This window comes from Sinohyriopsis cumingii, chromosome 8, assembly GCF_028554795.1.
Source record: "Sinohyriopsis cumingii isolate HCF-2022 chromosome 8, ASM2855479v2, whole genome shotgun sequence".
In the NCBI taxonomy this organism is placed as follows: Eukaryota; Metazoa; Mollusca; class Bivalvia; order Unionida; family Unionidae; genus Sinohyriopsis; species Sinohyriopsis cumingii.
Window position 1 is genome coordinate 99,966,480 of NC_142968.1, and position 12,898 is coordinate 99,979,377.

Consider the following 12,898-nt stretch of genomic DNA (forward strand, 5'->3'; position numbering starts at 1 on the left):
TTACCAGCGCTGACTACACCGGATCCGCTGAGTGCAGAAAGTAATAATTAAGCAAAATAACGATTGGACAAAATGTCGGATTCGCCCCCTCTGCTAGAGTACATAGCTGTAATCTCCACAAATGTATATTCCATGTTGACTTGTCAATATAACACCAAGAGTACATAGCTGTAATCTGTACAAGTGTATACTTGGTGTTGTCTTGTCAATACAACACAAGAGTACATAGTTGTAATCTGCTCAAGTGTATATGCCATGATGACTTGTCAATACAACACCAGGAATACATAGCTGTAATCTGTGCAAGTGTGTACTCAGTGTTGACTTGTCAATACAACACCAGGAGTACATAGCTGTAATCTGTACAAGTGTATACACCATGTGCAATGAGGCATATTTGTGTAGAGCATTACTTGTTTTACCTGCATTGAAGTGACAGTAATGCTGCATATTGATGCAAATATTTACAAATCAATCCAGCCTACTTTTTAAAAGTTGTATAATTGGGATAAAACAAAAGGAGCAATTTTACAATTTGCAAGAATTTTATTGTACACAAAATGAACATATTCAAACAGAAAATATATATTTGCACAAATAACATCACATGTTTCGTAAAATGATCTAATGTCATTTCTAACAGTTGCAAAACTTAACAAAATATCCATAAATTTCATTTTTGGCATTTGAAATATACAGTCAACTCCACTTAAATGCATATCACTTAATTGCATATATCGCTTAAGTGCAAAGTGAAAGTATGGTCCCGTTTTTCATTGTAAATATGCATGAATTCCGCTTAAATGCATACTCCATTTATATGTATGGCTTGGGTCCGGTCCCAAGGCTATGCATATAAGTGAAGTTGACTGTATACTTATACTGCGTGATTTTTGGTAGCCTGGAATGACCAATTCTGTTTTTTTAAGGAATGTTCAGTCATTCAACAAAAACAAAACAATATTTTTTCTTTGATTTTTTTACTTCTTGTGATAATGATATTTCTGAAATGGAGATATTGTGTATTTCATCAAAGAAAAATATGCTGAGAGCATAAAAGGTTTTTGACAATTCTAATTAATGACTAAAAAATATGGAATTTTGTGTTTTCTGAAGAAAACAAATATAAATTACAAGTACTTCCTCATAAATGAATGTCCAGATCTTAAAGGATACATTTCTTTTGAAATATCATGATGATTAATCATGAAAAGTTATTTCCATTAAGCCAATCTTCCAGGTGTGTGCAGGTATGATACTGATTGTTTCTCCTAGTTTTGTCATCAATTAGCATTAAACAAAATTTGGGTAAATTAGAGGTGCACCATTGCACGAAATGTGTGACTTTTATTCATTTTCTATTTAAGAGCAATTGTGTAGTCAGTATTAATGATGTATGGAGACATACAAATTTTTGACAGTGTTTTTTAGGTTGATCAATGTTTATTGTTTTTTTAGTGTGAAGATATGACTTCTAATATGAAACCTGTTATCAACTCTAACAAGTAAATTACTCCTAACTGTTGTCAAATATTCAAAGTTACATTACATTTATGTGCAAATGTGACAGGAATTCAGTACTTGAGTACATTAAAATTGTTTTTCAAACAGAAGAGTAGCTATCCTCAATGAAGTGTACTGGTAAAAGCTACACTTTAGTTGAAAATATTAACTTCCAAATATAACTCACATAAAAAGGTTGGCCAAAAATGAAAACTATGTGTTATATGATAGATAATTACACAAACATACATAAAAACAAGCATATCATGAAGAACAATAAAGTAAAATTAAATATCATATATTTTAGGAAGACAATGATACTCACAATTTAAGATGCATTTATTACTGATTTCTATCCCTAAATAAACCAATAAAAAATATGATGTTAACCCATGCTTTGTTTATCATGTGTATATGTGTTGGCATGTGTGCCTGCAAATGAATATGATCATTGTGAACAGACCTAAACAAAAGAAAGCCAAGTCCAAAGATTGTTGTAAGAGAAAGTAACAGAAAGTTTTATCTGCAGATATAAATAAGGAAGGCTTATGTGAGTCCCCAACAACAAAAAACACAAATGAATAAGCTTCATTGTACAAAGAGAAAAAGATCAGACTCAGTAAGTGCCATGCAGAATTTCACAGTATGGCATACTGCAACATTTTCTATAACCAATATTTTATGTTTCATACTGTACCATTTTCCATAACCAATATATGACATACAGTACTATTTTCTATAACAAATATGGTATGTGACATACTGTACCATTTTCCATAACCAATGAGATATGACATACTGTACTATTTTCCATGACCAAAATGGTATGTGGCATACTGTACCATTTTCAAAAACCAATATGGTATGTGACATACTGTACCATTTTCTATAAGCAACAAATCGGGGGTCTACAGTGCATAATGTTAAAATTTCTGTGTAAGAAACTAGATTTGTGACTGTAAAATACATATAATTACATTACAGACCAAAAAAATCAGGATCGAAAATATTTAAAAAAATTAAAAATTTAAAAAATTGCAACAGTTATGTAAAAAGGAAGAATATGATCTATATATACATGCAAAGATTTCTGCTTAAAAAATTTTAAGAACCTAAATTGGTTTTTGTTTAATCATGCTAACAAGGCTTTTATCAAAAAGTTAAAAAAGTAAAAACATTGTGTACACAAATTGAAATTGCTGCAATGGCCTGAAAATCTAATCAGTCAGTTATACATAAAGATAAATATGACAGCTATATTTAACTTGTCTACTTTAAGCAGTGTCTGCACAATCCTGCTCATTAGCATCTTGAGATGGATTGATGAACAAGACCAAATCAAGAAACATCAACAGCAAGTGGTGTGGACATAACAAAGGAACTACCTGTACTGTCATGTAATCTATCAGTAATTTATAGACAATGACATGACAAATCATATTTCAGACAAATTAACCCTGTAAACATTATCAAGGGGAAAAAATAAGTTACATAAAATGCATTATCACTGGTACACATACCTGTACTATTGAAAATTTAATTATGTACAAGGTTAAAAATAATCAGCACCAAGATACAGGTTAGCTGGGCCTTACATATTCAGTTTGCCCAGGAAAAGTTGTCCAGAAAATTGAACTTGCCCTTGAAAGATCTGAGCTTGTCCCAAACATAATATCCCAAATTTAGTAATCAAAAAAATGTAAAATAAAATACTGAATATGTTTAAGGAAACTAGTCTGTATTTATTTTACAAAAAACTGTTGCTTTCTTTTTATCTCTCTTTGCACCTTAAAATCATATGCTGATAATTATAGTTATCAAAACACAGATGAAAATGGGTTAGAATTCAGACATAATTAGAAGATCAACGACATGCAAAGACATGTATATTTCAAACATGAGCTTCCCCAAGCCTAATGTGAGCTTGTTCCAGAACTTGGGCAAGTGAATTTTTGGAGCCTTGTGGTTAGGGTTTTGTGCAGGAACAAAATATGTTATATAAAAGCTGTTGTGCCAAAAAAGTACATATATATAATTGTACAAGAGCTCCCTTTTTTGAAATGTGACCAGTATTTACAAGAAAGTAAAGTCACTGATCTTAATCTATAGAACACTGATACATATACCTTGTGTGATATATCATATCCCTAGACTTTGTGGATATATTATATTTATATACCTTGTGGAATATATCCTATCTCTATACCCTATGGGATATATTATATCCTTATGCCTTCTGGGATATTTCATATCCCTATACCTTGTTAGATGAATTAATTTATATACCTTGCAGGATATGCTATATCCTATACCCTATGTAATTGTTATATCCTTATGCCTTGTGGGATATTTCATATCCCTATACTGGGCAGGATATATAATATCCTTACACCATGTGAATAGACTCAGTCACCTTCTTTGCAAATTCTTTTATTTCTGCTGTGTTTCTATTGGTGTTATTATTTTACAAGCATGTAAGCAATTAGTTTATTTGGTTGGAAATAATTTTTTATGTTCTTTCAACTAAAGTTGTGACTTGTGAAAACAATTATTTTGTGATGGTTACATCGATATTCATAATCCTACATTGTTTTCTGACATAAAAATGAACAAAAAGAAAATCACATCCATAGATGCAGAATTAAAAGTTCCACACCTATGTAAATGGTTGATCTATTATCAAAGAAATATTTACACTGACAAAGATTGTGCCAAATGAGTATTTAAAAAACTATTATGCAACAGGCCTGAAACAAATTGCTAAATATCATGGATGGTTCTTAAATCTGTACATCATAGAAAATATACCATTAAAAGCTAGTATCAATCATTAAACAAATATGATTCACACTGCATCAAAACATAAAGAAAAAGTATGGTAAATAAGAAAATATACAGTTTTCCTTTTCTAACTAATAGATATAAAAATCATAAGTAAATATTTACAATAATAGAACAATAAAGAATGTAAAAATATGAACTATTGGTCCTACATTCATAAGTATTGTGGTATTGCAAAGAACTCTTTAAGAAAAGATTTCAATATTCAGGATCACTAATTTGCAACAGAATCCCAAATAAATTAGTAAAGTTACAAATGTAAATGCATTTAATTATAATCTAATTCAATGAATGAAAAGTGGAACCTGTTCAATTTCACAAATACATTACAACTTAAAGTATAAATTCACTAACCTTCCATTTTGTTGTCTCACTACTTTTGTACAGTAATTATAAAATGTACCTAGTTGGAGCATATTTATTTAAATTTTTTGTTAATTATGTCCACATATAAATACAGCTTATTAATAATGCTTTTGTGTGTGTGTGTGTGTGTCAGTATGTTGATGTACTTTGAATGTAAATATGCAAATAATAGAAGGCCACAAGGAGGATTAGTTCCTTGCAACTAGTTGTGACACCCTCTTTAAATAAAGTTATTATTATTATTATTATTATTACTTCATTTGAACTTCTTGAAATCTCAGATGGACATATTGCTTTTACATAGCTGACCTACAGACTGGTCAGCCACATGGCAAGTCCTTGCAATCACCTGAGATACCCAACAATACACAAACAACATTGTTTATTTACTTGGCTGTGTTAGTCAATTCTAACACTGTCAACATTGTTTTGGCACAAAGGAAACTTTTGTACTCATTAAAGCTGTCATATTTGATGATAAATAGTATTACACCTGTATATTTACAGTTATTATATACTTTGATTGTTATCTAATAACTTAACAGGAAGTAAGTAAACAATGTTTCCTGATATACACTGTCAAGCTGTCACCTATAAGGACACATATTACAAACTTATCTCATCCAAATCTCTACCTTATATAATTATCCAGTTTCTCAATATACTGTTACATGTGGATTCATTTGCATCATCCACCTTGTTGATATACTGTATTAATTTGCATCATGAATTAAATTCTGAATGCAGCTGAGACAAGAACAAGAAGTGTATATTTATTGCAATATTAGTAATCTGTGTCCTTATCATCTTGTTTAATCCAGTTACTTATAAATAAGAGTATATAATAAACAGGTTATTGTATGTGTTAAGTGTCTGATTTCTCAGGTGTTATGGCTTAGATGACCTGCAAACTCATTCACCATAGCAGCTGCTCATTCAGTTGAGATATTATTATACAATGTACATCAAACAACATATATATATATTGGTCAGTGGAACATCTAATAAATTAAATGGATAAATGTATTGCAAATAATAATAATAATGACAATTAATTTTTAAAAAAATACTGGTAAGTCAGATCCTAAATTCTTGTTTTTACTCCACTTTCTAGCCCTAAAGTTGCACCATTTAAACGGCTTGTTAAAATGCCATGAGAGTGGTTATTTACTATCTGTGTCAGCAGGAATTTGATACCAAGATTGCCAAACTGCAGTATTCACATGTCAAAATATTGTCACTCTTCTTTCTATGTGGTACTAACAATCATGGGAAATGTAAATTTTTATTTGACACCAAAATATTAATAGACTTTGAAATGTAATATCTTCCTTCAGACTTGGGAGATTCTTCTTCCTGTATTACATAAATATTTAGGTATCTGCATTATGCTGACTGTGAAATTGGTGTTAAGGTGGGCAATTAGAGTTTCCAAGGGTGATGCATTGGTCTGAAATAGAAATTAATCAACTTCAGAATATATATCTTATATGCATTTGACATGCCTTTTAATATATCTCAAATACATCTTTAAGAGTCGACCTTCATATTTTACAGAATTCATGAAGTTGTGACACTTGAAAATCAATTACCTATGCGCTACACATATAACTGTATCAAATCTTGCCAAATATGAGGTTCAGTTCTTATAATTACAAAATGTTATGCAAATAATAATGAATTACAAGAAATAAATAAGAAACCTGTATTTTAATCATTGTTCACAAATATTCTGAAAGCATAACATTAATGCTTATTGTACTGCATAAAATAATGTGATCATTACATTCCCTAATGTTATCATTACATTCCCTAATATGATCATTACTTTCCCTAATGTTATCATTACATTCAATAATGTTATCATTACTTTCCCTAATGTTATCATTACATTCAATAATGTTATCATTACATTCATGTGATCATTACATTCCCTAATGTTATCATTACATTCCCTAATGTGATCATTACTTTCCCTAATGTGATCATTACATTCAATAATGTTATCATTACATTCCCTAATGTGATCATTACATTCCACAATGTGATCATTGCATTCCACAATGTGATCATTACATTCCACAATGTGATCATTGCATTCCCTAATGTGATTATTACATTCCACAATGTGATCATTACATTCCCTAATCTCTTCATTACATTCCACAATGTGATCATTACATTCCCTAATGTTATCATTACATTCCATAATGAGATCATTACATTCCCTATAGTGATCATTACATTCCATAATGTGATCATTACATACCATGTGATCATTGCATTCCATAATGTGATCATTGCATTCCATAATGTGATCATTATATTCCCTAATCTCATTCCCTAATCTCTTCATTACATTCCCTAATCACTTCATAATGTGATCATTGCATTCCATAATGTGATCATTACATTCCATCATGTCATCATTGCATGCAATAATGTGATCATTACATTCCATAATGTGATCGTTACATTCTATAATGTGATCATTACATTTCATAATGTTATCATTACATTCCATAATGTCATCATTACATTCCATAATGTGATCATTACATTCCATAATATCATCATTACATTACATTCCATAATGTAATCATTACATTTCATAATGTCATCATTACATTCCATAATGTCATAATTACATTCCATAATGTGATCATTACATTCCATAATATCATCATTACATTCCATAACTGCATCATTACATTCCTTAATGTCATGATTACATTCCATAATGTCATCATTACATTCTGTAATGTCATCATTAGATTCCATAACTGCATCATTACATTCCTTAATGTCATCATTACATTCCATAATGTCATCATTACATTCTGTAATGTCATCATTACATTCCATAATGTCATCATTACATTCTGTAATGTCATCATTACATTCTGTAATGTCATCATTAGATTCCATAACTGCATCATTACATTCCATAATGTGATCATTACATTCCATAATGTCATGATTACATTCCATAATGTCATCCTTACATTCCATAATGTCATCATCACATTCCATAACTGCATCATTACATTCTATAATGTCATCCTTACATTCCATAATGTCATCATTACATTCCATAATGTCATCATTACATTCTGTAGTCATCATTAAATTCTGTAATGTGATCATTACATTCCAAAATGTCATCATTACATTCCATAATGTCATCATTACATTCTGTAATGTCATCATTAGATTCCGTAACTGCATCATTACATTCCATAATGTCATCCTTACATTAAAAAATGTCATCATTACATTCAACATCAGACATGAAACAAATTAGTATATTATAAAGAAGAATTTATCCTTATCTCAGTTAATGTAAAACTACTGCTGCAAAATCAAAGTTTGCTACACAGCTTAAATGACGTGATTATTACATTAGAGCATCATCAATATGATGTTACTTGTTACCAAAGTATTTTATAATGATATCAACTCTGGGAAAGACCAAATGTATAATAATGTGTTTGAATTTCTTGTTATTTTTAAAACATGACAAATCCTTATATAATCTGAATAACAACAATAAGGTCATGTGAAAGAAAATGAAAAAAAAATCAATGAAAAGTATATAAGAACTTTGGAAACCTTTTGTAACATGTAATCTCCTGTAAATCAGTTGCATACTTCTTTCTGTTGCAGAGAACCAATGTTATTTTAATACTAAACATGTTAAAATAAACACTAATTATTGCTATCTTCATATAATGTGCATTGTTATACTCTCCTTAAGAGGGCCTCAAGGGAGAATAGTCCTTGACTAATGAGTCACCCTCTATAAATAAAGCATTATTATTATTATTATTATTATTATTACCATGACAACTGTATCATACTACAAGAATTTACTAAACAAGATACCTTTCCTTTGTGTATTTCATAAGGAGTCCATCATCCTGAACATGTGCAAACTAGATGAGTTTTTGCACTGACTCATTACATGTATATAACATGCATGTCATATAGAACTGACTCATTACATGTATAATACTCGCATGTCATAAAATACTGACTTGTTTATACAGCATGCATGTCATATAGTACTGACTCATTACATGTATATAGCATGCATGTCATATAGAACTGACTCATTATATGTATATAGCATGCATGTCATATAGTACTAACTCATTACATGTATAAAGCTTGCATGTCATATAGTACTGACTCATTACATGCATACAGCTTGCATGTCATAAAATACTGACTTGTTTATACAGCATGCATGTCATATAGAACTGACTCATTACATGTATATAGCATGCATCTCATATAGTACTAACTCATTATATGTATATAGCATGCATGTCATATAGTACTGACCCATTACATGTATACAGCATGCATGTCATATAGTACTGACTCATTACATGTATACAGCATGCATGTCATAGTACTGACTCATTACATGTATACAGCATGTATGTCATAGTACTGACTCATTACATGTATACAGAATGTATGTCATAGTACTGACTCATTACATGTATACAGCATTCATGTCATAGTAGTGACTCATTACATGTATACAGCATGTATGTCATATAGTACTGACTCATTACATCTATACAGCATGCATGTCATTAGTGCTGACTCATAACATGTATACAGCAAGCATGTCATATAGCAGTGACTCATTACATGTATATAGCATGCATGTCATATAGTACTAACTCATTACATGTATAAAGCTTGCATGTCATATAGTACTGACTCATTACATGCATACAGCTTGCATGTCATAAAATACTGACTTGTTCATACAGCATGCATGTCATATAGAACTGACTCATTACATGTATATAGCATGCATGTCATATAGTACTGACCCATTACATGTATACAGCATGCATGTCATATAGTACTGACTCATTACATCTATACAGCATGCATGTCATTAGTGCTGACTCATAACATGTATACAGCAAGCATGTCATATAGCAGTGACTCATTACATGTATACAGCATGTATGTCATAGTACTGACTCATTACGTGTATACAGCATGCATGTCATAGTACTGACTCATTACATGTATACAGCATGTATGTCATAGTACTGACTCATTACATGTATACAGCATGCATGTCATAGTACTGACTCATTACATGTATACAGCATGTATTCATAGTACTGACTCATTACATGTATGCAGCATGTATGTCATAGTACTGACTCATTACATGTATACAGCATTCATGTCATAGTACTGACTCATTACATGTATACAGCATTCATGTCATAGTACTGACTCATTACATGTATACAGCATGCATGTCATTAGTGCTGACTCATAACATGTATACAGCAAGTATGTCATACAGTAGTGACTCATTACATGTATACAGCATGTATGTCATATAGTACTGACTCATTACATGTATACATCATGCATGTCATTAATGCTGACTCACTGCATGTATATAGCTTCCCAGTCCAAGTTTAAGACTCCTCAGGGTTTTGTAGTATAGCCTGGCATGTCACCATGTGCAGTCTTTTGCATCCTGGCTACTGACCTCTTGGTGTTGTCATTTTTTCTAAAAGACCCTGGCTGACTGGAAATTACTGACCAAAATAATCTATTTTCTATAAGATGATGTGCAGTCATTTGAAAACATAATTTTATGTTTTTTTTTGTAATTTCTGTTTTTCAAAGAATAACTAAAACATTTAGCATTCATATATTAAGACCTAATAAAACCTTAACCAAGTAGCTTCCATTGTAAATAAACTATATATTTTTTAAAAAAATGGTTTCTGTCAAAAATTATATTAAAAAAGAACTTTCCTTTTTTACCTTAAGTGAAGGCTTGTTATTTGGAATTTCTTCATTTGCTTCTCATTTGTCATTATTTTGAGGTATATGTGACCCTGTTTCAGAGACTTTTGACCTCTCTTTTGACACTAGAAAATAAGATAAATCTTGGCCACCACTGGAGTTACTTGAGCTATCCGAGCTGACAGCATATGGGTTGTCTGCAAATTCTCCCAGGTCAGATCCTTCTGCATTCTGTTCAGATTCTATAATAAAGCCAATCTGAAAAGCAAGAGTACCATGAGAGGAATACTGCTCAAATAATCACTTCTATTTATTATCAAAGGTGCTATAAAACTAGAAACTTTGTAAACTCTTGTCTCCAAGAAAAAGAGCTTAAAATCCATTGTAGCAAGCTGCAAATTTTTCTACAGTATCTGTTTTATTGCTTTGTGACATTGCAATGAACTTGATAGAAAACTATTCCTATCACTGAAAATAGCCTTTTAACACCTTTCTACTGATGTGGATTCAGTTGATGTATTCAGCAATTCCTGGATGATGAAAATAGGCATGTACTAAATTAAAATGTAAATGCCCATAAGATACGGACCATGGATTCATTGTTCTCTCTGCCCAAAGGTAATAGCACACCACATGCTCCTTATGGGTGAGCAACAGGAACATTATGGTTATCAGAAAGTGGCAGGAAGGGCATAGAAGGTCAGACATTTTTCCCAACCTTTTGACCACTTGTGTTAGGTCAAATGTTTGCCACCTGGTAAGCAATTAACTACCAGGTTAAAAGTAGGAAAAATGTACTACCTGCTACTTCATGTTTAATTCTAACCCTGATAAATGATGGAGACCAAAGCCATTACCTACAGATTTACTTTACTGCCTTACAATTTATGAAATCTTCAAATAATACTGAGACAGCACTCTTTTTTGCAATACACATAAATGGAATACAACATTTTGGGCATACAGAGTATATGAAAAATGCAAAGCTATATATGTCTGATGTTACAGTACACAAAATACAGTATTTTGTACATGTTCTTTATTAAAATCTGAGGACAAATATTCAATTCTGCATCTTTATATTTACAAATAAAGGAATGAAACCTCGATCTGAACCTCGAGGCATTTTTCAACTTTACAAAGAGAGGCAATGAGGGGCATTGACTGTGTTTTGTTTGTCGTCATGAATTTGAGTTATATGGTATCAGCAGCACATCAGCAGAGCTGAAAAAACTGATATTAGAAACTATTATATCACCATCAACATTCTGAAAAATATTCAAATACAAGATTGCCAGGCCTCAGAAACACAACTTATCATCTTGCTCTGACCAAGTAAAATTTTACTGTCAGAGGAAAACTGGATTAGTTACTCATTCTCAACTGATAAGATTCTGATTCACTCTTCAGAATAAATCTGTGTCCGTATTCAACCTTTAATATGTGCCATAATTCAACTGCTTAACAGAATACATGTGGCAATTACTAATCACTTTTGCATGATTTTTTTAAGAGAGTATAAAACCTGTTTAATACATGGTCTCTTACATAAACATATAATATGCAACAAGGTTTCACACCTAATCATCTGTTTCTTATTCACATTTACAGTGACACATTTTCGTAATCTAGGCATCATTTTGATGAGGTTAAATTTTCTTTTCAATAAGTTATCACACAGCTTGATAAGAGATACCTGTAACAGTTGTCAGAGCCAGAAATAGATAAATTTTGTAATATTTTTCATCTGGTCAGACATGTTATATTCACCCCAGATCACTGAATAATTAAGTCTGGATCAATTGTCCAATTAAGCTTTCATTGCTATGCAGTAAATGTAGAGTATTGACTAATTAAGTCTGGAAAAATTGTCCAATTAAGCTTTCATTGCTATGCAATGGGCGTTGAGTGTTGACAGTGAGTGTTGACTAAGATTAAATACTATTAATAATGAAATAAAACATGAATATTCACACCATGAAGGTAAAGTAAAATACCTTTTTTTATCTCAGTTGAGAAGATTATTGTAAGAATAATTATGATGTATACAACAGGGTTGTCCATAAAATTAATAAAGTTGCAGTTCAGGACTCCTTCATTGAAAAAAGTAGGAGTCTGATCCCTTAAAATAGGGGTCCCAATAACAAGACCATTTTCTTGTTTCCACTAATTCAAAACAGCATCACCTAGATAAATGTCATCAGACTGCTATTGCTTATTCATTGTGAAACATTCAATATTATAAATAAATAAATGAGAGTCTAAGGCAACTGAGAACAGTAATAATTATGACTGTTTGTGATGCTACAAGTTTCAATGGCATTTCCTTGCCAATCTTTAATTCTGTGTGTGGCAAGAAGGAAAAAAGGAAGAGATTATAGGTTAA

The 12,898-nt window shown here is 31.2% G+C and overlaps 1 protein-coding gene across 1 annotated transcript in view; it reads right to left on the minus strand.

Moving 5' to 3' along the window:
• Positions 1-526: 526 nt before the first annotated feature.
• Positions 527-12,898, minus strand: part of LOC149794232 (transmembrane protein 145-like) — a 70,938-nt gene continuing 58,566 nt past the window's right edge. Inside the window, exons 12-13 of the mRNA XM_089968351.1 lie at positions 10,531-10,770; positions 527-6,160 (exon numbers count right to left, since the gene is read on the minus strand). Of these exons, the coding sequence (XP_089824477.1) occupies positions 10,573-10,770 (198 nt within the window). The 3' untranslated portion in view covers positions 527-6,160; positions 10,531-10,572. The remainder of the gene's footprint in view (positions 6,161-10,530; positions 10,771-12,898) is intronic.